Raw genomic sequence first — 25,527 nt, forward strand, 5'->3', positions numbered from 1 at the left:
AACTGCCATGTCATCCAGCAGTCCCATTTCTGGGTACCTATCTGAAGGAAGTAAGAACACTAACTTGAAAAGATATTTACATCCCTGTGTTCACTGCAGCATTATTTACTATAGTAAAGATATGGAAACTCTCTAAGCGTCCACTGACGGCTGAATGGATAAACAAATTGTGGTGTATATATACACAATGAAGTATTCTTCAGCCGTAAAAAAAACTATGAAATCCTGTCATTTGTGACAACATAGATGGATCCTCCAGGCAGTATGCTAACTGAAGTAAATCTGAGGAAGATACATAGTGTATGAACTCTTTTTTTAAAAAAAAATTTAATGTTTATTTTTTGAGAGAGAGAGGCAGTGCAAGCAGGGGAGGGGCAGAGAAAGAGGGAGACATGGAATCTCAAGCAGGCTTCAGCTTGAGAGCTGTCAGAACAGAGCCTGACTTGGGGCCCGAACTCACAAACCATGAGATCATGACCTGAGCTGAAGATAGACATTTAACTGACTGAGCTTCCCAGGCACACTTGTATGTATGATCTCTTTCATGTGAAGTCTAAAAAGAAAATATTCATAGGTACAGAGAATAGCTGGATGGTTGGAGGGGTGGGGGATTACTGAATGAAAGGGATCCAGAGGTAAGAAGAAAAAAAAGCATAAATCACAAATAAAAGTTGTTGAAATTGACCAAATAGGACCATATATGTCTTGATTTATTTCTATAGCATCTTCCCCATTTCTGTAGTAGCCTTCTCAACGTTCTAGATATAACATCAGTGGGGAGATATTCAAAGTAAGAAATTAGTACTTATTTTGGTGTTTTCTTTTAATTGTGATATATTTGATATATTCTAGAAAAGGCAAACTAATATAGAATGACAGATGGTTTAGGGGGTGGCGAGGGAAGGCAGGAAAGAGGAATGACAAGAGAAAGCTTTTGGCAGGTGATGGACATATTCAGTAATTATGGCAGTGGTTTCATGTTTGAGAGAGAGTGAGAAAAGTTGCATACTTTAAACATGTGTAGTTTGTTGGATATGTACTTAAGCCTCAGTAAAGTAAAACAAAAGCAAAAACAAAAGAACAGAGGGCAGGCTGTGCTGTTAGCCCAGGTAAAAGGTGGCTGACATGTAACAGGGCCCACCTCTTAGGGTGTTGTGAGGTGCGAGTAGTAACTAGGAGTGAGAGACGAGACCAGTGGCCAGCTCAGAGCACTGTTCTCCGTCGGATGTGACTGCATCTTCTCTGCTGGGCCATCAGCTCTGGGTGAGCCAGGCACCATGTCTCTGCCATCCTTTTGCCTAGTTTGAAACTGGGAATGTGTATTTATTTGTATAATCGTCCATTTATTTCATGAAAAGTGCAAAAAAAATGTTTTGATGAATTTTCAGTCCATACATAAGTAACAGAATTAGCATCCTTCAGACATGGGCAACATGGATAAAGATTGAGAGAAAAAACCCGGCGGAATGTGGCAGACAGTGCTCTGTACTCATTGGTGAATTATGTTATTTATATGTTTAGAATTATAGGGGAAATACTTAAAATGTTACATTGTCTTAGAGATCGGTCTTTATTTGTACTCATACACACAAATGTGTGTACATCATGCACATGTCCTGCAAATTGTTTCCTTTGAGCACTTGAATGTAGCTGTCACCCTTGTTTCTTTGAGGTTTTTTTTTTTTTTTTTTTTTTAGAATGCAGTTAAATCCTTGGGAAAATCACTTATGTCATCAGCAAGGAATGTCACCAAAATAGCTTCTCACTTAAGTTCCCATCCCCAGAGCTAACCCACGGGAGGTTCCGATAAATTCAGATATTTAATAACGTGTCTTTTTCTTTCTCCTTCAACACAGGCCCTCTGGTCCTGGAGGCAGGACCACGTGGTGGATTGTTGGCAGTCAGCGGTCTGTGGAGCTTTTGCAGGTGCAAAGGATTATATTATACTGGGAAAGACGGAAGGGGGGAGAAAATTGCAAAAATATTAACTATGCAAAGACAGCATTCTTTAGACATTCCAGATTGTTTAGATGAAGAGAGTTCCACTGGTTGTTTGAGAAAAGAGAGTGACTTAGGGGAAAAAAACCTGCTAAAAAGGTGTCTGCTTGAAAGACAAGCAATTTGTTTTTGACAAATTTTTCTTTTTCTTTTTATCTTTATTAAAGCCTTCACTCAGGCCCTTGGATTATCTTAAAGATGATTTATAAAGTCCTCTGTGGGAAGAGACTTGCCATGGCTGCAGGGCTCAGTGTGCAGCTGTCTGCCGTGAGCAGCGCTTCGGGGGTTTCAGGGATTGCTGCAGAAGGCCGTGATTCATGGTTCGTGTGACATGTTTGACAGCACCACAGATTAACTAGTGTCGAGAGAGCTGAGGGTGCTCAGCAGCTTATCGAAGGCTCGATCACTCTGTGGAGAGCATATGGACATCTAAACATCTGGGCGTTTTCCAGACGTTAAACCAAGAGCAAAGTGACAGTGCGCGATGGTGTGTTTTCCATCGCTAAATCATGTGGATTTTCCAGTGAGGCTGTAATGAGAACTCAGGTGCTTTACAGAACTGAATAAGTGATGAGGTTTAGCAGTCTCAGAGAGAAGTGCAGTTTGCTCTTGCACATAAAGGTGAGTTAGAATTACGGTTGAAATAAAGGAAAGTGGAGATATGCCAGAAAATGCAAACTGCTCGTTTAGATGTGTACCCAGTAAAGAGATACGTAGTTTTAGGATGTCAGCTTTATTAGGAAATGATTCTTTTCCAGTTTGTTTAATGGCTGTTGGACTGGGTTTTGGTTGTGGTGATTAGAAACAGAAAACTTGTATTTTATAGGATTCTTTATTAATAATTGGACCCATTTGACTTGTAGAATTGATAATCCAAAATAAGAATCTTGCCTTGAGAATTGAAACCGGCTCAAATGGATTATGGTGGGTAATTGTTTCCACATGACACTTCGTCATTAGCTGTGTTAAATGAGTAGGTGGTCTTGATTCACTTTCCAGAGGTCAAGAGCCTTTACTCCCCAGTCCTTACGTGAAATGTGTGTGTTTTTTTTTTTTTTCTTTTACTCCCTCCAGGGGACACAGTGAACATTATGGAAATTTAGTCATCCTGGATAAGAAAGGGCACTTGTTAAATTTAGCAATAACATAAAACTTCCATGTGTTGAAGTAAGAAGGGTATATTCTCTGGTCCCATTTCTGAAGTAGCTCATTCAAAGATTTGCTTACAAATGCATTGTTTCTGGTAAGGAAATTTGCACTCACTACAATGCCTTTTTCCCAGTAATGCTTTGTAATGAATGCTAAGCAGTTAGATTAGTCAGAAGTGGGGAAATAGAAACTTAGCAGCCATCCACTGTGCAGTAGGATCCCGTGGGCCAGGCCCTTTCGGTCTGGGGGCTCCCCTGAGGAGTGCAGCCCAACAGCCCTGTGCTCCAGTGACTGATGGAAGCTTCTGTGTGGAGCAGGGAAGGGGCTTGCCCTGAGCCACACACCTGCTGTGGGCCAGCTTGCTGGACTCAGAATTGTCAGGCCTCAGCGCTGTCCCCGGCTCCTTATCTATAACATAAGATGCACCCCTCCCAGCCTTAGCGGGGATCACGGCAGGGCGAGGTGAGGTCACGTGTGTCTTAGTGCTTATAATCTATGAGACTGAGCCGATTGATGGCAGGTATTCTTTCCACTGCAGTGGAAACACTCAATACCCAGAAAATGAAAAGCTGTCATCACATCGATTCCCATTCACCATTGCATTCAGAGAATAATATATTGGTAGAGTTTCTACACAAAATTATCTCTTATAGCATGTAGATTTAAAAACTCCTCCCCTCAACAGACGAATGGATCAAGAAGATGTGGTTTATCTATACCATGGAATACTACATGGCAGTGAGAAACAATGAAATCTGGCCATGTATAGCAACATGGATGGACCCTGAGGGTGTTATGCTGAGTGAAATAAGTCAGGCAGAGAAGGACAAATATCATATGTTTGCACGTATAGGAGGATTAGGAGGAACTTGACGGAGGACCATGGGGNGACAGTTGCTGCACCAAGTAATTATTTCCTATCTAATATGTTAGCATGTTCCCTGTATTTATTACCGCAGTTTACAGTTCCCTTAAGTAAAATATAGAAAANAACAGTTGCTGCACCAAGTAATTATTTCCTATCTGTTAGCATGTTCCCTGTATTTATTACCGCAGTTTACAGTTCCCTTAAGTAAAATATAGAAAATAACTACATTTTAACTATAAGCATAGGTCCCCAGTGCCCTCCGCATTGTGACCCGTTGTTCTATTACACAGTCTTCACAGGCCCTTCTTTGCAGCCTCATAAAAAATATTGTGAGGCCTGTGTATTAAAGCAGTCATTGGCATTTGAAGACATTAACATTGATTTCTTAATAATTGGCATAAAATACAGCTACCATCATGGCCATAAAATTAGGACCTATTTAGGCATATTTGTTTTTGTCTTTGGCTTTTCTTCATATCGCTTGTATGAAGCAGAAGTCTCTCAGAGCCTAGCAGCAAGCACCCACAGTAAAGGGATGGGGAACTTCTCCCAGCCGAGTTTGACACACAGTACCTGCATGTACTAGAAGGCAAGTAGTTTTCAGTGTGACTCAGGAGAGCTTGGGTCATCAGACGGGACAGGTGATGTCCTTGCCAACTTTTAAGTCTTCAGAGTTGATTTAGGAAAGGTTGTGACCATTTTCGAATAGGATAATGGTGTATGTACTTCTGATTTTTAACACTTGGATGCAGCTTAATGTCTTACCACATACCAGAGTCATCAGAGTGCAAGTGCACTAATTTTGGAGCTGAGATGCATGTGACTTTGAATCCCAGCTCCATTACTGTGTGGCCCTGAGCAAGCTATCTGTAATATGGAATAGTAATACCCATGCAAATGAGATAGAATAATTAATGACCGTACCTAGTACAGGTCCAACATGCCACATACAAAGTAAACACAAATATTGGCTCTGAGCTTCCCCTTCCTTCTCTCTTTCAGAGGACGAGTTGGAATCTTGGGTTTGTAAGATCTATAGACCCTTGTCCAGGGCACCTAGTAAGCATTTTTGAATGTCTGCTGTGTGTGCAGGGCTAGAGACATGAAGGAAGATCACAGATTATCCCTACCCATGCAGAAAAGAGCCAGTTCCTTTGAGCTCTGGTGTGCGCCAGGCACCGTGGCTAGACACTTTGCACAGCCCCATGTAGACCCAGATCCTGCTGCTATCTGCGTCTTCTAGATGAGAAAACTTGAGGCCACTGGCACAACCACTGGCCGTGAGCTCACGGTCTGGAGTCAGTCAGGTTCAGGTCTTAGCTCTACACTAAGCAAAACCTGTGAGTTATATAACCTCTCTGAGCTTCAGTTTCCCCACCCATAGCAGGGGGTGGCAGTGATAGAAGCACGTGTCTCATTTGGTGCTGACCTAGAGAATAAGTATGGCCCCAAGGCCAGTCCACTAGTAGAGTAGGGATTTCATTCAAGGCTTGGTCTTTCTGACTCTAAAAGCCTTTACAACTGGGCCCTGCTAACTCTTGCAGCCAGAGAGGGAAGGGAAGCTGAATACTGTGAGATTTCAGGGGGGAGGAAAGGGTTGGATAGTAGAGGCTGCCTGAAATTTAATACAGTACTACCTGAATTTCAGACAGCTTTTGAATCTGGAAAAAAAGTGTTTCACTTATTTGTAACACAAAAGTGGCTATAGCAAAAGGGAACTCTAATATTCATGTAATTAATAATATTTAGTCCTAAGATATGTGTCCTTTGTGGGTAACTAAATATGAAACATAAAAGCATAAATGGGTACATCTTTCAAAAAGTCAGTGTCCTAATAGATGCTACCAAAGGGAGAAGGTTCTGTGTGACAATCTTATTTCAGCAACATGTTTAGCAAGGTATTTGGCAGAGCTCAGATGACCTTTACAATTGTCCCCATGCCACAAAATTTGGAGGGGGAGGAGGAGGTGCTATCTCTGGAGCATCCTTCATGCATGTGCTCTGTTCACCTAGCTCACGCAGGCTGAAGCTTTAGAAAGCCCTTTTGTGTTTACTATTTCTATCTCCTTAGGGCTTCTTTGGGTTTAAAACATATCTTTATATCACTCTTAATAAAATATCGACACCATATACTGTGGTTTCTCCTCCAATTCCTCTGTCCACAGATACGGATATTAAAATAATTGGTTTGGCAGTAATAGTATTCTGTGGAAGAGAAGGTGGGAAGGAAGCGTAGGAAAATTGCCCGTTGAATCAGGACTAACTGACAGGATGTTGGGGCGGGGGGAGGGCCCAGAATGTCATTACTCTGTGCCTGGCCACTTTTCTTTACTCTTTTCACTCAAAAGAATTTAGCCATCAATACCGAAAGTCCCTACAGCAATCTGCATACCTCTGTTTGCCCATCTTTCTGAGACTAGAAAAGACTGAAGCATTTCGGAGTCCCATTAGAGAAGAGTGTTCTGTAGAAGGCGGGGGGCCCCATGAGAAGCGCTGGGAGCAGTGAGCCTCTTATATCGATGGCAGGTGTGTGAACACAGGCACACAGTCGTGTGCACATGCAGGTCTGCTGCTCCACTGAACAAGATAAATTATGGGGCCTCATTTTTGTTTTTTCCCTGAGTGTGTAGAGCAGTCTCCTGTCCCCTCTGTTACGTGCGGTTTGCCATCACTACAAAAACAGTGTGTGCATTTTGCACGTGTGCATCCTCTTCTTGAATCAGTCAAGTGGACGTAATGATAAGGACGTGATATTGGCAGAGCTATGAGGGATCATAAAGTAAAAGTTATACCACCCCATGTAACACAGTTAACAATGCCTCCTTTATGTGTTGGGTATTTTTATATGTGCAGGTGGATTTGCAGCTGTGGTCACCACACCTCTGGATGTGGCAAAAACAAGAATCATGTTGGCAAAGGTAAGTGTAAGAGAATGTAACGTAGACACAGCAGATGCCGTGTGTCAGCCCTCGGGCTCGCGTGTATGCAGCGGCTGAAAGCGGATATTCCTTGGGAACAGCAGCCTAAGCCAACCTGCTGAGGCACGAGTGAGACTGGCGTTGATAGCACGGTACCCATAGTCCTTGCTGTGCCCAGTGTCAGCGCAGCATTTTACCTTTCAGAGAGCGTTCTCACTGATAACTCTGTAAGAATCAGGGCTGGGCCTTCGCATGGTGATAGTGCTTTCTAGTGATTGCTGTTTTTACCGGAGAGACTTGAGGCTCCCAGAGTGGACTGGCTTCATACCAGTGAAGCAAGTAAGCTAGAGGCTCTGAGCTCAGATGATGCTTGGCCTTAACTGGATGAATCAGGACAGTCATCAGAATTGTTGAAAAGGTTTTCATGAAAAAGCAAATTGTTACCAAAAAATCTGGATCAAGGTTTCTTGGAATGCCATGCACATAACCTCTCTGGGGCCAAACAATAGAAAAGAAAGGCACACACACCCTTAGGGAAGAGGGCAACCATAAGGACGGAAATCTAGTATGTAGGTTGATAAGGGCAAACCTGAGTATTGGTCACAGTACTCCTCATTAAATGTGAGGAGCCGCTTAGATAAGTTGATAATTGGGCCACTTACACTGAGGAGTCCCTGATTCTTCTCAGATCAGTTACTGTTGCTTTCTGTCTCTTTCCTGTCAGACACTGGTGGGTGAATTACCCAGCTGAGCCCTGCCTCCAGTGTGCTGATGGGAGAGCCTGGCAAAGCACTTCCGGTCAGTCGGTGCTTACCTGTGGGCCTGAACGGAGGGCCTTCTGGTCTGCTGGGCTCCCGGGGTCCCGGTTCCAGAGAATCTCCCCAGTCTATTGCAGACTAGGACACAGTGGTTGGGGGCCAGGCACCTGAGGACATCACTTTGGGAATTTCCTACGATAACGGCTTCATCTGTTGTCCTGTTGTGCAGGCTGGTTCCAGCACCGCTGGTGGGAATGTGCTCTCTGCCCTGCACGGGGTCTGGCGGACACAGGGGCTGCGAGGGTAAGGACAAGAAGGAATGTTCGACTGCCTCTCTGCCTCTCTTCGTGGCCCTTCCTCCTGTAGCCTGAGCAAGAACCACTTACCTTCCTCCTCATCCTGGTTGGGTCTCCTTATGTACATTGCACAGAATGCATTTGATGGTGCCTGTGTGAGATGACAGTGCATCTTCGAGTTGATGTTGTATCTAGCAGGTGACTGACAGCCTTGTCCATCTTGATAGTGGAGGACATCCCCTGGCACGGCCCCCCTCTCGCTTCTGGGCTGTGGCTCTGAGCAGACAGACTTCCAGTTACGTGATGCAGGAGTGCAAGTGAGCGAGCATAACATTGAGAAGCAGTTGTGGTTGGGGCTACTTTTAACACTCGTCAGTCACAAATCCCTTTCCGTATACAAGTGTGAGCCTGCACTAGAAACTCTTTTACCTCTCAGCGCCTCACCTTCTAGCATCACATCCTAAAATGCTTCCTTTGCAAGATGTGCTTCCACCTCGCTTTTGCAGTCTGTAAACATGTCTCCATGTTGGGATCTGTACACGTCTGTGAAGTGACCATCTTCTCTCTGGAATGATCTACCAGGGATTTTCCTGAGAGCAAAGCTTGCAGCCTCCTCTTGCAGTGTTGGGAGTGAGCCTCTGGACAGGCTCTGGCTAGTGGGGACAGCAGATGGGTGGCAGCGCCGCCACCTCGTAGTGCTGTTGGGATGATTGTCGTGTCGTGTGCATTCGACAGGTTCTTCTTGGGGTTAGTTGGTAGTTGGGTAACATGAGGCGCATCGGTCACGCCCCAGCTAAGGTTTTTGCACAACAGCTCCCTTCTCTTCAAAATTTGCAACTGGTAGTTACAAAAGTAGGTCAGGTTGGGTGGTTTTTGTATGCGGCACCCCTGATGGGCTGATGCTGGTTGCCTGAGGGACTCGGGTTCTGAGAGGAGAACGGGGTGTACCAGAAAGGAACACTTGAGCACGAGCAAGGGCACAGCAGAGCGGTGGCATGGGCGCCGGGGCCAGCCATTTACATCTAAGGTGGCGTGAGGAGGGGAGAACCTGCTCATAGCGCAGACCTGCATTCCACACTGAACAGTGAAGCGGCCTGAGAGAAGAGAGCTCTGGAGCAGCTTTGCAGTAGCAGCTGAACGATTCAGACGTGGCTCATACCAGATTTGATGGCACCTGCTGGTCACACCTCTGCTCTGAGGAGCTGGTATCGAGCTGCAGTGCGTCTGCCTTTCTTGAGAAAGTGGTGGTGGTACGTGGGTGCGGTACGGTCAGCAAAATCCTGGCCACCAGGGCCTCGTAAGGAAGGAATTCCCTTGAATGGATGACTGAAACGAAGCCCNGGTCCTTGGCAGAGGATTTCAGGCAGCCACGCTTGTCATTTAAGAAATGATAGTTTTATTAGCTTCTGAGTAATATGATAAAAGGCCACAAATGATTTGACGAAGGAACTGTAACTGAAAGCAAACAAAACCCACCCCTGCCGGCGTGGGCAGCTGTTCTCCAGCGGCCCCGGGCGTCCTCGGCCCTGACCGTGTCCTTGGCCCTGACGGCCGTCCTCAGCCGGCGCCTCTGTCCTGCTCCCACCCGGCCCGGTGGCCCCTGCTGCCGCCTCGAACGCACCTGCCTCGTTGCTGAGTGCCCCGGACGCCCGCAGGGAGCTTCCCCGCGGCACTGACGCCGGCCTGGCCTCTCCGGGTACGGGCGGGACGCGTTTCGATCTCTCTGTGTTGGTTCACATGGGGGAAGGCTGTGTTCGGGCACAGACTCGGAATAGGCTCCAGGGCAAACTGGTGTCTCCAAAATAAAAACACCGCCTGCACGGGACGCCTGTGTGCCCTGCATTGCCCCTGCTGCCTCGCCCTGTTGAGCGGCCGGCTGTTTCCTGACCGTGCCCTTTATGTCTTCACCGCTGTGCGCTGCTGCCCCGGGCACACCCCCTCCGGGCCCGTGCGCTGCGCACGTTTGTTACCGCGTGTGATCTGCGGTCCCTGGGACACAGCCGCTGCACTCAAGTCCCTGCCGCCTCGTGCGGTTGGGGTGCTCACTGTACAAATTGGTCTGCTTTAGGGCTATAATTATGTTAATAGATTCAGTTGTCATCTGGTGAAACCATAAACTGCTTCCATCTGCCTCTTGCCAGGAGCAGCTGAGTTCATTAGCGGCAAAAGCTGAACCCTGACACGGGTTTCGAAGTCATTCAGATCATGAGGGAGGATTTCGTGGCAGAAGTGGACTCAAGTCTCAGCTTCTGCTGACCTCCCTCCCGGCACCCTTCGCTTTGTAGGGAGGGGTGGGAGGAGGAGTCCCTGTTTCGCGCCACAAGGTCCCAGTGGCCTCAGTGTGGTAACTGGTGAGTTTTGTCCTCACCTCCCACCTCCCGCAAGAATGATTTGCAGGATGCTGAGCCGGGCAGCTTTTTCCCTCATGCAGTTTTCATGGTTACTCCTAGAGAAGAGGTTCTCGTTTTATCTGCAGGATCTTGCTTCATGATTTGGATCCTTACTCAGCTAACCAAAGTATGGCCCCCTAATGCTCAGCCCCGTTGTCCTCAGAAGTGCTAACTAAGTGCGACGTGCAGAGGGGAGGCGGCCAGCTGACCTCTCCCAGCAGGTGTGCGGAAACCAGGCCGCGGCGTTGCTCTCCTGTCCACAGTCTTGGCCAGTCACCATTTAGCTTATTGTGGATGTTTTCTCCTGTTTTAAAGGTTATGTCCTTTTCACATAACCTGACCATGTTTCCTTCCCTGGACCCGGGCCGGTCTTTTCACTAGTAAGTCCACTAGTTCTGATTTTTTTCGGTTTACAAAAGTAAATGCTTTTGGTAAGACACAGTCGTTAGAGAAAGATGGGGTGGGGGGGGGAGGGTTTCCTCTAACCCGGCCCCCCAGAGTTTGGAGCCTGTCCCTGCCACAGACTCAGATGACACACACAGCTTTGGGACTTCCGTCAGAACCTGCTGTGCGTATTTTGTGCCGTGGGTCCCATGGGCTACCTCATTTTTACCAGTTGTGTAGCATTTCCCCCCCCCACCCCCCCGCAGCCACCAGNATTTATGTAACCAGAAGGAGGGTTGCAGTTTCTCTGGTACCAGCAGTGCCAGGATGAACCCCGTTGAACAGATACTTGTGCACGGCAACAGGATGGCTTTTAAAGAGTGAACCTCCAGTGTCCGCCCCCCGTACCATTCTTTTACTTTGCCTTCCGTGTTCCAAAGCGCCACTGGCTGGCATGGTGCGTGGGGACAGAACCTGTGAGGGGGTGCTCTCTGCCCAGCCCGTGTGCCTTCCTTGCCCTTGCTCAGAAAACAAATAGGGAGTCCATGGAGATTTGCCTCCCCGTGCCCATGCCCATCTCTGGGCCTCTAAGGACCGAATGCCACCGAGCCACTGGGAGGAGCGGCCGAGCTGTGGGAAAATCAGCACCCGCGCCCGCCTTCCATCCCTGCGGCGGGCCTTGGACTCCGTTACAAAAGTCAGTGTCTTCATCTCTCCAAGAGCCCATCTGGAAGTTTTCCGCAGGACTGTTGTGGGGACAGTTTGTATTTCTTGACTAATTACTGGACTTAATTGTGAGGCTCCCAAGTAAGCTGTTTGGTATTCAGCCCCGTTAGCCAACAAACAGCTGGTCCCAGACTTCAGCAAGTCTGCTTGGGACTGTAATTTAGTGCCATTCTGAAAGGAAAAAGCACACATTTTAAGTGCTGTGTGGGGGTTTAATGAGCGTGGTGTGTGGAGTTGAGCAAGCTGTGGGTGTTGGAATTTAACCTTTTTTACACAGAGCAATTAAAAAAACTTTTGTCCTGCTTTTTTCCTTCCCTAGATTATTTGCAGGTGTCTTCCCTCGAATGGCAGCCATCAGTCTGGGAGGCTTCATCTTTCTTGGTGCTTATGACCAAACCCGCAGCTTGCTGGTGCGACTTGGCAGAGGGGGCCCCTGAACCAGGGACGGCCCCACATGCACTGCTGTGCCACCGGGCTCCCTTCCGGCAGGCAGCTGCTCGGGCATCTGAACCACCCGCGCTGTGCCGTGTGTCAAGAGGAGGACCTTGGGGAGGTCGCGCCTGCCCCGGGCCGCCTGGAACGTCGCCCGCCGTCTGGCCGCCAGACCGCAGAGAGAGGACCGTGTCCACGGCGGTACTTTGAACCCTTTTCTCAGAACCCCTCAATAAATACGTTTGGTAAGGCCGAGTCCAGGCTGCACAGAGCCGTCATTTGATCTGTATCTGATCTTGCATTTCCTGCCACCTGCTAGTGGACACAGCGGAAGGCAGAGAAAGTTCTCATGGCGAAAGGATGGCGAGACCGGGAACAGGAAGGAGACTTAGGAGAAGTGCACGTGGGTGGGTCTCTCTCTACTGTGTGAGCTTAGGGCTTTGTTTAAAAAGAATGAACTGCAGGTGCATAGCCAGCATTCTGCTGGGCACCAGGCTGCTGCTCATTTCTCTCAGAGTTCCCAGAAAACACACAGTTGTTTTATTTTACAGAGAAGGCTCCCTCGGCCCGTGTGCTGTGTGTGAAAGCAAGTGACCAGTTGCAGCTCCAAGGATGAGGTGGGCCCAGCTGGCTTCGGGGTGGGAGGGTACCGTGGGTCCTCCGGGGCGCTGAGCCCCACCCCATGCTCCCCGTGCGACCCAGAGGAGGGGCCGACTGGGGAACAGAGCAGGGTTTCTTCGTTCCTAATCGCGAAGGTTTATTGTCTGCAGTTAGAAGGGAGGTCACCGTTTCAGAGCTTGACTAATAAGCTCCAGGTGTTTGTTAGAAAAATTCAGAGAGAAATCTCAGGAATCTAGTGGTGGTGTATTGTCCCTGGGGCTAAAGTATAGGATTTTGCTTTGCATAAAAAAAATTTCCCCCTTTCTTTCTGGGGAAAAAAGATAATTAAAGGCATCTTGCGTGCGTTTGGTTTGTAAGGCAGTTTCTGGAATGGAACACACTGGTTACAACGGCAGTAGACGAAGGACCCCAGGCACACAAGGAATGTTTATAAATGAACCTTTATTAAAGACACTTCAACACCGTTTGTTAGACACTTCAATATTTTACATGTTTTTCAATGTACATTGTACCAAAATTTCTATAAATAAATAACTTTGTACATAAAAGTAATACTTCCTCTTTCACATTGCCTCTCAGAAGCAGCAAATTCACATATTTTGTGGAAGTAACATGAATCAGTTGACTGTCGAGAACACAACTCTGAATGTGCTTACCTTTTCGAACAGTGTTGACATCAGACCGTGAAATTTTACCACCCCTTTGTCAGTCTCTCCCTTCAGCTTTTGGGTCAAAGGAACTTAATTTCGAAGATCGTAAGGACCTTGTTTCGAGGTCAGTTTTCCTGAACACACATTGGCACTCACAAGATGGTTAGCTACGGGTCTCGAAAGTGCAAGTACACCCAGGCGCAGGGCCCCACCTCGGACAGTCCCAGCCCAGGCCGGCTGTATGAGGGCTGGACACACCGGCTCCGGACCCTCAGGAGGGGAGCTAGCCCTGAACAGTAAGGACTGGATCCTCTTCCTCCCCCGTGGTCAACGGAGTATTAAGGATATTGGCAGAACTAAAACATAACTATTGAACAAATCCACAGGTAGCAACACCAGCAGCCTCTATCTTTAAGCCTCACATGACAATCGAGTGATATGACAAGAACCACACTTGCTTTTCTCAGGGAAGGAAGAAAGGCAGTGCTGAATTGTTCGGAACCAATGCTTCTGGTGGGTTAACCCCCATGCTGCTTGGCAAGGAGCCTACAAGAGAAAGTCATGCACGTCACAGGCACATGACGTGGGCGTCTCTGGACCCTATGGGGAGGTGAGCTGCGCGAGCCTCCGCCCAGGAGCAATACTGACAGGAAGTTAGTTCCGATGCACACGATGGCTCTGGCTGGAAAGCAGGCTAGGGGGTCTGTCCTGTGAAGTGTAAGACAAATCTCATCCTTCCCACCTACCAAAAACTCCAGAGAGCAAATGTGGTTTTTAGCTTCTAGAAATTGCATCCATGCATTAAGGCACCAGAACTATCCCCCCTCTCCTTCCAAAATGAAACAGCAACCTGATATGAAAAATAGTATTTTCAAAATTGTACGATTTCTTTGTTAACCATGCACTATAGATTAAAATAGCGTCTGTAAAAGATATATAATATATATGAAATCTCTGAAAACTCTTATGTACACTGGTATCAAACACTTCTCTGCTTTTGTACACAATAGCCTCGGGCAGTGCAGCGGCCGCACGTCCTTTAAACTACGGATACTCCACACGGAAGTTTAAAAACTATGTACACATCAGTGACGCTTGAACCCAAGCTTCCTCACAGCCTCTCCTACCTCCTTCCCGTAGAGACGGACACAAGAGCTGAGGTAGACCAAGCCTAGATGTTCGGTGCAAAGAGCAGGGGCACGCCCCGTTTCCCGGGGTGCTGTCCTGTCAGTGGGGGGGACTCAGGACTGGAGTCACAGGCTTTGGGGAGGTGTCCGTTGGAAAGAAGCAAGTGCTGGCCTTCACTGGGGATGTCGGGAAAGCCCGAGGAGGCTTCGGTGAGCTCAGGACTGCCTGGAGTTAATGTGCAGGGAGGCTGGCGGTCCACGGAGTCTGGCTCACACACCCGTGCTAAAGTCCAAGAGGAGGCCCCTGGGAGAAAGGAGAGGGCACGTCAGAGCCTCCAGTCTGGCTGCGTACCTGCCCCCACCCACCTGCCGGGGGGGTCCCTGGAAGACACTGAATGTCTACCTTTTCCATCTAGAGGTGCCGTTGGCCTTTTCTTCAAGGAGGGTGGCATTCTGTCATGGTTGCTGGGGTAGAGGGACCCCCTGCAGTCGGCGCGGGACCCGTCCACAGTCCCGCCGCCCAGGTGATGTGGAGAATGTTCTCGCTCACTCGGACTGGGCTCCGGGCTGCTGAGTGTACCTGGCTGCGTATGGTCTCTGGGCACAGGCTGAGGATAGGACACCTGTTCCTTGCGATTCCTGTCCGCGTCACTGTTGCAGTCACCGCACGCAACAGGGCTGCTGTGCTCTGCAGACCCAGACAGAGTGGGGTTAGAACCATCCCCAGGACAGTCTGAGGAGGGAGCTGCGGTACCCTGCTCAGACCAACTCCAGCAAACTCCCCTCTCTCCCACTTATGGTCACAGAAAAAGGACTGGGCAAACACAAGCCGTTAATGAAGAGTGGGTCGTCCAAGTTTCAGATTAATTTCTTCCTGAGAGAAAGTGGTCCTGCTGTTCGGCTCCCAGAAAGAAACCCCATGGAATGACATACCATGTGGTGGCAGGAGTCTCCTTGAATCATCAGAAATACAGGCTCAAAACAGCCCTCGTGAAAAGATTCTTCAGTTTGGGCCATGCCCTTTATTTAAATTGCTTATGAATCTGGAAACTTCAAGCCCAGGATCACTACACCACAGATTGATGTAAGAGACCTCCTACTCCAGAATTCGGAGAGCCAGACCACAGCTTCCTGTTTATACACCGAATACCAAGTTCTGAAACAGTCTTAGACCAGTAATTCCTCTTTCTCTTTCATTTAATGAACAAGTCAACTCGAATTTGGATTTCAAGAACCAAAGATTTTTCCCAACGAAAACATCTCTTACCCATCTTCTGTGGACCAGGTCTCCGCTGGGCTTTCTCCATCATGGCCCAGGGCTCCTTGTTACAACCAGCACAGGGCTTGGGCTGCCTGCACGTGACGCCATGAGCGTCCACCCCCGAAAAGAGGCTTGTATCTCTTGGACAGACACCTGCAGTACAGTCCCACGGTTAGAAGTGACGGGCTCGGCTTTTCAGAGTAAGCTTTAGGAGAACAATGGGCAAGGCTACCAGAATGGTCCTTTGTACAATGTTCCTGACATTGTAGGTGCCTGGGCTGACCAGCAAGAAACATTTCATAACCCAGGCTGGCCAGCAGGCAGGCCTTCCTGTGTTCAGAGCCATGGTGGTGAGCAATTCTTTTAAGGATAAACTTGTCCCCAACAAACATGGTCTCCCTTGTGGAGGTGGCTTGCCCTGGCAGAGCTTTCTAGTAGCAGGGACTGGACTACAGACCAGGCCTGGGCCCTTCCCCTATTTGAGAAATGGGCTGGTTTCAGGGCCGATCTGTCATGTCCTGTAGGGCTGCTGCTTTCAATCCTACCTTATCCTGACTAGGGGATCCGGAGCCCCATACATAGCAACTTCCTGCACCCTGGAGTTTTCAAACCCTGCAAAACTTGCACAGGGAAGAGCCGACAAAGACCTAACAGAAGGCTGGAGTCTGCCAGCCTTCTAGGCCGGATGTGCTCAACCCAAGGCCACGCACCTGCCCTGGGAAGGGGCAGGAGGCCTCCTCTGGCTCCTCAGGACAAGGTTACGTCAGGCTTTGAGCCCTTACCGTTGCTCTCGATGTGCCCGTTGGCCTGATGGCCACCCTCCGTCCTGATCACAGTTTCCTGTCGGTCAGAAAGAGTCCCCTGAGAAGACAGGTAGCTTGGAACATCTGGTGGCACAATGGTTTCATCTGCAAGGAGACGGGACAAATACCATGTATCGCAATCCTTCGCAGTGGTAAGAAATGAAAACCCTCATTCACTATCAAGCCCAGATTCAGCATGTCCAAAGCAGCCGCCCAGGCTGGGCAGAGGCCTTGTCCAGAGGGCCCAGCTTTGCCTTCCTTTCCACCTGGCTGTAAGGAAATGTGGCACGCGGGGCTCTGAGGCCACCAGAGAGTGAGCGAGCAACGGTCCCGAGGGAACCACAGCTACCCGAAGCACACCACTGGTCCCTGCAGCAACAAGCCACCACGCGGCCACTGTTCATGGGGCGCCTCCGGCCACGGCCGCCTCCACAGATCTCCCTGCGTTTCTCCTGCCCTGAAAGGAAGCCAGCCAGCAGGGGCTAACCTGTGTTGGTGACACTGTATTCCTCACTCTTCTTCCTGGTCTGGTAGATGATGCACACCCACACCAACGATGTCAGGACGATGCTGCACACCACGGCAATGGTGAAGATGCCCACGGTGGTCCCGTCCTTCCTGCAGCCCGGGCTGGGCACGATGCTCAGCTGGCTGTGGGCGCGCTCTGTGCCCAGGGCGTTGGACATCTCGCAGGTGTACTGGCCCGCGTCCTCCACCACCACGTTCTGAACCACAAGCAGCTGGTTGCCGGGGGTGAAGTGGTGGCGCTCCGTGAGGCTCAGCGGGCGGTTCCCCTTGAACCAGGTGATGCGGGGCGCAGGGCTCCCGGTCGCCTTGCACTGGAGAGCCACTGTTTCTCCCATGGACACCACACGGTCTTCCAGAGGCACCACCAAGGACGGGGTTTCTGCGGGAAGTCAGAGGAAACCAGACGGTTACTGTGGGGCCTGCCTTGTCTTCTGGGCAGAGAACAGTCCAACGTGTCAGTGAATTGCCCTATGAGATCTTCACCAGACTGGCACGCTTTTCAGACTTAACACAGTGACTAAATCTAACCTTTCTGGGGGGTGGCTCCCTCAACAAGGAGGAACTAATCTTGAGCCACAGGAGACCCAACTGTCCTGTGCCAGACTGGTGTCTCTATTCTTAAGCCACACCCATCCAGTGTAAGTCAGAGGGCAGTTCTAGAATGTTCCATACCAAAGCCCTATACTCTCTTAATTCAGTGCCTATTATCTTAAAAACAAACAAAAACACTGGGGAAAAAAAATGCTAGAAAGTGGCTCAAAATGTGAAACCAACAGAGCCAGCAGACCACACTCGGCTCCACGCTAGAGGCTCTACCATCTGAGAACCTGGCCACTAGGCGTCTGGTACTTGAGGACCCTCTTCCACACCCGCGCACATGTGCACTCCAGTACTGCGCGTATGAGCGCTCGGACCTAAGACTGTCAGGGTGGCATTGGCTGAAACGGTGCCAGCTGAGTTCTGGGCAGTGCAGCTGTAAACACCCATGTCATCGATCTTCACATCGGTGATGAAAAACACGTCGTCATCGGGCATGACGTGCATGCGTCGTTCGCGAGCAGCGGGGAAATCCGTGCCTCCGTCCTTCTGCCAAGCGATCTGGGGGTTGGGGTGGCCCGTGGCAGCACACTCGAGCCGGGCCATCGTGCCCGTCCGGATGGCAATGTCGTGGGGCATTTTGGTGAATGACGGCAACACTGCAAAATACATACGATGTGCACGATCAGGCTCGCGTCCCGGGAAAGCCGGATGCAAAGACCAGAACCACCCTCTGCCGAAAAGACCTCCTTCTCTGCGTCCATGTGCCCCTCAGCATCCTTCGTGCCAGCGTCTGCCTACAACCACTCGCAGTGCCTTTGAGGGAGAAGCAGCAGGCTTCCCGAACTGCCTGCCTCTCCCTTGCATGGGCCACCCTCGTTGACCTGAGAAGCTGGCTGTCACCCCCTCAAATGAAGACTTTACATGAAGCATTTTCCCTTTGGGGCCTCACGCGGCACTCTATTCGGGGATACCCAGTAAATTCTAGGGTCCGACACACATCTGCCTGAAGCACCCGAACAGAGACTGGGCCAGACAAATGGTCTGCTCCTGAGAGATGCAACCACAGCAGGGAGGCTGACGTGCCCTCACCCTGGGCACGGCAATGGGTGGCGCTTCCCTCCTGAAGAGATCACGGGGGAGACTTGGTGCTGGGGCCACGGCGCTGCGCCCACGTGAGCTGGAAGCCTACACCAGCTTCGTTCTGCCAAGTCTTCCCTGACATGGGGGGAACCTCCAGCCACACGCCAGGCACCACTGCCGTTCCCATCAAGGTTACTTTGGTGGAAAGTCTAACAGTTCACTGAATTTTTGATAAACAAAGACGACTCCTTCAGAGTAAGCCAGGCCTGCAGGCCCAAGTGGGATAAACAATGTGTTTTCCTGTGGTCTGTGAGGGCTTTAAGACACTGGTTCCAGTACTTCCTAGCTGGAAAATCTTACTAGGTTATTTGGGGGGCAGGGTGCTTAACTACTCCAGCTATTTTCTTCTTTGACCCTAAACTCACTGCAACAAACAGCCCTGAAAAAAGCCAGTTTGATGGACTCTCAGGCTGGTTACGGAGTAAAAACTCCTCGTCGAACACGCCAGGGCCATCCTATCCGGCTGGTCCTCCACCGGCTCCGTGCCCGTGTACTCAGGGGCCACGAGCTTCCCCACGACCAGGGTATATGCTTGGGACCTGGACACTAACATCATGGTCTGTGGAGAATAATAAATGTATAAAAATACAAGCCTTGGGCCCTCCTTTTCACTTAACAACTGGATAAAACAGTCAACAAAAACAAAACAGACAATTCACGGAGAGTAACTGATGTGTATAATAACACTTGCTCGGGGGCCAAAGGGGCAATAATGTCCCAGTGAAGCTTATGGGTCTCCCATCTGCGTCCTTCCTACGTGCATCTCAGAACCACGTGTCGATCTGTAGGAATCTTACACCAGAGGAAACAGCACGCACTTACCATTCACAACGAGCCTGGCCTTGTGCGAGTAGGTGGAGCCGAAGTGGTTGGTGATGACACACTGATAGCGGCCCTCGTGCCCAAACGTGACGTGGCGCAGGTGCAGGATGGTGGTGTACTCCATCACCACCCCGTCCTGCGCGCGGACGTGGGCAAAGTTCTCCATGTCGGCGTCGGCCAGGACCTCGTTGTCCTTCTTCCAGGCAAAGGTCATCGGGGAGCTGCTGCTGCTGGCTGCCGAGCACGTGAACCGGATGTCCTTGCCCACCACCGCCATGGTGGGCTCGGGCTGCGTGATAATCTGGGGCTTGGGTAAGTCATCTGGGGAGAAGAAACCAAATTTAAGGCTCTCAGGACACACAGGGACCTCATCTTTCAGGGACCCTGCACACCCTCCAACACTGTCAAGGCCAGGACAACCCATGGATATCTGGCCTTATCCAGGTATAAACCCATGAGCAGTGATCACCTCCACGACCACACTCCTTGATTATAAACGTATCCACCATGACTCTTGTACCAAAACCATAGATTTCAGGAGTTTCCCTGAGAATACTACAGTTGGCTTCACTTCAGTTACCTTAACACAAAACACAGAACCACCCACCCTGACTGCACAGACCTTACCACAAACTTTACTCCAAAAGGAATGGGGTAGAAGGCCCTTCCAGAAAGTGAGAAGAGCTGTTCCAAATCTGCACCTCTATGAAAGCAGGGAGAACACTAGCAAAAATGGTTCCAATCACGTGTTTCCAAATTCTAGAAAATAACCAAAGGCTGTAACAGCCCACGGAGGACTAGCTCAAGAAGACCTGAATCTCAGGAAGAAAAGTGAGCTTGGTGGCATTCTAACTTAAGTCCCATCCCTCTCTCCCCAGCTCTGTGGTAGCCTTAAAACCCAGAAGCCTAGCAGCCACTGAGAGGGGCAGAATGGGTTTGGAGCCCCCTTCACCCAACACCCCATCCTCTAGGCTGGCATGATTTGATCAGATGCGGTTTGCTGAGCAGGCAAGCCCTCCCCTGAGGACATTTGATGAAAACAGGTAGCGGGCACCAATGAGCCACTATCAATGGAGCCAACAAGACAGAAGGCAAACAAGTAAAAAGAAAAAGGAGGGCATGAAATGTTGACCGTGGGCTTTAAAAAGGTCCTCCATGTTCCTGAGGATCTAGAAGGCCACGTGCATGAGCGGCACTGTATGCTTGCCCAAGAAAGGCCTGAGAGGATCCTAATTTTCTTTTTTCTTTTTTTTTTTACCTGTGATGAGGGATCAGTGCAAACAGGAAGTGGGGGCACTCCCTTAACACACAACTTGGATGCCGGGCAAAGGATGGGAGACTTTCTGAAGTGATCTAAGGACTCTCTGTCCAGGTAGTAGCTAATCAGGGAGGGCCTTCAGTGGCTACATCCAACAGACTTTAACATATTTGTCTAGAAATTGTAATAACAAATAGAACAACAACAAACCAGAGGGAAGACAGAGAATCTGATGCCCAGAGTTGCCACATTATTTTAAAGGGTCAGTTTCCAACAAAAAAAATGTAAAACTACATAAACATGAAAACAAGCAGTCAATGGAAACTGAAAGCAGCCCAGATCTTGGGACTTTTAAAGACCTTAAGTTGGCTTTATAAATATGTTCAAAGAATGAAAGGAAATCATATTCCAAAAAAATTAAAGTATGTGAATACTTTCCCACCAGAGAACACCAATAAAACACAATCATAGAGGTAAACCAAATGTAAATTTTGGAGGTTAAAAGTACAATAACTGAAATGAAAAATTCACTTGAGGGGCTCAGTAGCCCAACTGAGCAGGCAGAAGAATTGGTGAAATTGAGACTGTCCAATCTAAGAAATAAAAAAGAATGAAGGATAATGAACATTCACCGAGACCTGTGTGTGGGACAGCATCAAGTGTAATGACATACAAATAATGGGAGTCTAAGAAAGAGAACAAACAGAAACCAAGGTATTTCTAGAAACAAAAGCCCCAAACTTGCCAAATTTGGTAAAGAGCTATCTACAAATTCAAGAAGTTCAGACTGTCAGAAGTCAAAGCCAAATGAATCTTGAAAGCAACACAAGAGCTGCAACCCATCACACAGAAGGAATCCTCAATGATACAACACCTGAGGTCTCATCAGAAACCATGGAGGTCAGTAGGAAGAAATATTCAAAGTCCTGAAACAGACTGTCAGCTAAGATTCTGTACCCAGCAAAACTAACCTTCCCAAGTGGGTAAGAAATTAAAGACTGATCACCTGATGGGATTCACTGCTACCCGACCTGCCCTATAGGAAATACTAAAGGGAATCCTTCAGGCTGAAATGACAAGGCACAACAGTAACTCAAATCCACAGAAAGAAATGAAACCATTAAAAGTAACCACAAAAGTCAGTATGCAAGGACAGTATAAGTGTATTTTTGTTTATAACATTCTCCTCCGCCTGATTTAAAAGGTAACTACAAAGAGCAATAATCAAAAAAAAATGTGTTGATCAGGGTTATGATGCATAAAGATGTAATTCATATGACAATAGTAACACTAGTAACACAAAGGAGGAGATGCACAAATGGAGCTTAGTAGGAGCAAAAGTCTGCATCCTGTTCAATTATTAATCTGAACTACGTTGCTTAAAATGTTAACTATAATCCCCGCAGCAACCATTAAGAAAATAACCCAAAAAAGGAGAAGGGAATTAAAAAGATATAGCAGAATCTAATACAAATATTTCATACAAAACTAGTCAGTAATGAACAAATTACAGGAACTAAAAAGAAAACAGGAAATAAATAGCAAGCAGCAAATTCTATCTTATCAGTAAGTACATTAAACATTAAGCACTCCAATCAAAAGGCAGGGATTACCAAAATGGATAAAATCCCATGACCCAGCTATACACGATCTACAAGAGATACATTTTAGATTCAGAGTCACAAATCTGAAGAGTTGCCAGAGGAGAGCTACAGTGTCTATACTAATGTCAGATAAAATAGATTTTAAGATAGAAATGGTTACTAGAGAGAAAGTAATTTTTTATCATGTAAAACAGTCCGTCAGGAAGACATAAACATCATAAACATATGTACCTAACAGAGCTCCACAAAACATGAAGCAAGAAGGGACAAAACTGAAGAAATGGACAATGCAACAGTAACAGTTTGTAGACTTCAATACTCCATGTTCAATGATGGTTAGGACACTAGGCAGAAGATCAACAAAAAAATACAAAACTTGCAGGACACTATAAGCCAAACAGACCAAGCAGATATCTATAGAACGTTCTGCCCCACAACAGCAGAATAAACATTAATTTCAAAACACACATGGAATATTCTCCAACACAAGACCATAGGTTAGGCCGAAAAACAAATCTCAGTAAATGGAAAAAGAAAATTCCTACCAAGTGTCTTCAATAACAATGGACTGAAGCCAGAAATCAGTATCAAAAGGAGTACTGGGAAGCTAATTTGTGGAAATAAACTTCACATCTCTAAGTCAAAGAGCTCATAAGGGAAATTAGAAAATACTTTGAGATGAATGCAGATGAACACACAAATACAAAACACAAATAAAAAACTTAAATATTGCAGCTAAAACTGTGCTTATAGAGAGACTGAGAGCTGCCTACATTAAGGAAGATCTCAAATTTTAAGAACCTCACCTTCCTCATTAAGAAATCAGAAAAACAAGCCATCCCCAAACCAAGCAGAAGGAAATAGTTATGAGATCAGAAATAGAAGGGGAAAAAAAAATCAGTGAAAAGAAAGGTTAGTTGTTTGAAAATACTAGTGAAACTGAAAAATCTGTAGACTAGCAGAATGGGGAAATGGGGAGAAGACTCTGAATACTAAAATTAGGAACAAAAGTTACTACTAACTTCACAGCAACAAACGGGAATACTCTGAATAATTTGTATTCCAACAAATAAGCTGATACACACACAAATTCTAAAAAAGAAAAACTACCAACACTGACTCAAGAAGAAACAAAATCCAAATACATGTTAAAAAGTAAAGGAGAATAATTTAAAAACTTCCCACAAAAAGCCAGACCCAGATGGCTACGCTGACAAATTTTACACAAAATTTAAAGAATGATCAATAATCCTTCAGAAATTCTTGCAGAAAATAGATGAGTGAACATCTGACTCCACTGTATGAATCAAGTATTCCCAGATAACAAAATTAGACAGAAACCCAACTATATACCTGAGTACAGATACAAAAATCTTCTACAGATACATTGGCAAACCAAATCCCACAACATATAAAAGGGATTATACACCACAACCAAATTGGATTTATATCAGGAATGCAAGGTTGGTTTAACATCCACAAATCAATGTACTACACTGTATCAATAAGGGGGGGGGGGGAACCCACATTATCCCTCAACAGATACAGAAAAAAAGCATCTGACAAAATTTCAACATCCTATCATGATAAAAATACTCAACAAATTAGAAATAGAAGGGGAATTCCTCAACCAGGTGGTCATCTATGAAAAATCTACAACTAACATCATATCCAATGGTGAAGGACTGAATGCTTTTGCCCAAATCAGGAAAGACAAGAAGTCTGCCCTCACTACTTCTACCCAACCCAGGAGGCTCAACCCATGGCAATGAGGCAAGAAAAAAAATACAAAAAAAACCCAAAACGATTGCGATTGGAAAGGAAGAAGTAAAACTGTCTTTTTTCAAATGACATAATGATCGAATATAAAGAAAATCCTAAGCAATTCAGTGGAAAAACTACTAGATTTAATGATTTCAATATAGTTGCAAAATGCATTCATTCATTGTTAGTGGGACTATGAAGTGTAGGTACTGTTGAAGACAGTCTGGCAGTTGCTCAAAAAGTTAAACAGTTACTGTATGACCCACAATTCCATTCCTAAATACATATGGAAGAGAATTCACAAAAACTTATACATGAATGTTCACAGAATTAATTAGAATTACTGAGAAATCCAAACAACCTAAATGTCCATCAGGTGATAACAGCTAAATGTATATCCATGCAATGTAATATTCTACCATTAAAAAAAATAATGAGGTACTGGTACATACTAAAAAATTATGCTAAGTTAAAAACACCTAGTCACCAAAGACCATATATTGTAGGATTCCATTTATATGAAACATCCAGAACAGATAAATCATAGATTTAAAATGAAGAGTAGTGGCTGACAGGGAACAGTGAGTGCAGTGTGACTGCTTCTTTTAACAGGTGGTGTAAATGTTCCAGTTAGATGGTAGCGAGGGTCACACAACTTTCCAATATTTTAAACCCTACTAATTGGTACACCTAAAATGGGTTACAGTAAGTAAATGATCCAGTCATCACAGTCCATTTAAAAATAACTTAATCCCCCTAAAAACATCCCCCTACCTTTGAGCTATCCATCACTCTAAGCCACCAGTACTCACTTACCTTCCTACCACCCCTGTAGTGGCCCCCGAGTTGGGGTCCTATTCTGGATGTGACATTCATTCATTCTGGACAGGCCATGTGGATGGAATCATACAGTGGATGGTTCTTTGGGACTGGTTTCTTTCACTTCAAATATTTCAAGGTTCATGTGTGGTGTGAACGATTGTTTTTTTACGGCCTGATGATATTCCAGGGCCTGCCTCAACCACACTATCTATCCACTCGTCGAGTGTTAAGCACTTGGGTTTTTTCCACTCTTTGGCTATTATGAGTAATGCTGCATGAGCATTTGTGGCCAGGTTTTATGTAGATGTATTTTTGTTTCTCCCCAGCATATAGCTAGGAGTGGGCCACCGCTTAACTATGTTTAATTATCTGAGAACCTTCCAAACTTTTCCAAAGGGGCTGCACCATGGTACGTTCCTACCAGCCCCGTAGGAGGGTTCAGATGCCCCCCTGCCTCACCCACACTTGTTGTTATCTGACTTTTTGATTCTAGCAATGCTAGAATCATTTTATAAAAAAAAGATGGAGACTCCCCACACAGCTTAAGACTTTGATGATCTGCCAACTGTCTTCCTGATTCCCATTCATACGTGATGACTGGTTTGGCGGCGAGCCTGTGCTACCATGTGGAGGTGGGGCTAATGAGTGTAAACTGCTAGAATCCAGAA

The 25,527-nt window shown here is 47.1% G+C and overlaps 2 protein-coding genes across 6 annotated transcripts in view; one reads left to right on the forward strand and one right to left on the reverse strand.

The window, feature by feature from the left end:
* SLC25A26 (solute carrier family 25 member 26) overlaps nt 1-12,174 on the forward strand; it is a 120,459-nt gene extending 108,285 nt beyond the window's left edge. For all 5 annotated transcript variants that reach the window (XM_077770594.1, XM_077770595.1, XM_077770598.1 and 2 more), the window contains 4 exons: nt 1,857-1,926; nt 6,869-6,933; nt 7,921-7,994; nt 11,807-12,174. In XM_077770594.1, coding sequence (XP_077626720.1) covers nt 1,857-1,926; nt 6,869-6,933; nt 7,921-7,994; nt 11,807-11,924 — 327 coding nt within the window. In that variant the 3' untranslated portion in view covers nt 11,925-12,174. The remainder of the gene's footprint in view (nt 1-1,856; nt 1,927-6,868; nt 6,934-7,920; nt 7,995-11,806) is intronic.
* A 2,177-nt stretch (nt 12,175-14,351) lies between these two features.
* Nucleotides 14,352-25,527, reverse strand: part of LRIG1 (leucine rich repeats and immunoglobulin like domains 1) — a 110,225-nt gene continuing 99,049 nt past the window's right edge. Inside the window, exons 13-19 of the mRNA XM_077770599.1 lie at nt 19,412-19,732; nt 17,824-18,105; nt 16,869-17,288; nt 16,361-16,486; nt 15,585-15,731; nt 14,721-15,005; nt 14,352-14,621 (exon numbers count right to left, since the gene is read on the reverse strand). Of these exons, the coding sequence (XP_077626725.1) occupies nt 14,362-14,621; nt 14,721-15,005; nt 15,585-15,731; nt 16,361-16,486; nt 16,869-17,288; nt 17,824-18,105; nt 19,412-19,732 (1,841 nt within the window). The 3' untranslated portion in view covers nt 14,352-14,361. The remainder of the gene's footprint in view (nt 14,622-14,720; nt 15,006-15,584; nt 15,732-16,360; nt 16,487-16,868; nt 17,289-17,823; nt 18,106-19,411; nt 19,733-25,527) is intronic.

This window comes from Crocuta crocuta, unplaced genomic scaffold (assembly GCF_008692635.1).
Source record: "Crocuta crocuta isolate KB4526 unplaced genomic scaffold, BGI_CrCroc_1.0 scaffold126, whole genome shotgun sequence".
Taxonomy (NCBI): Eukaryota; Metazoa; Chordata; class Mammalia; order Carnivora; family Hyaenidae; genus Crocuta; species Crocuta crocuta.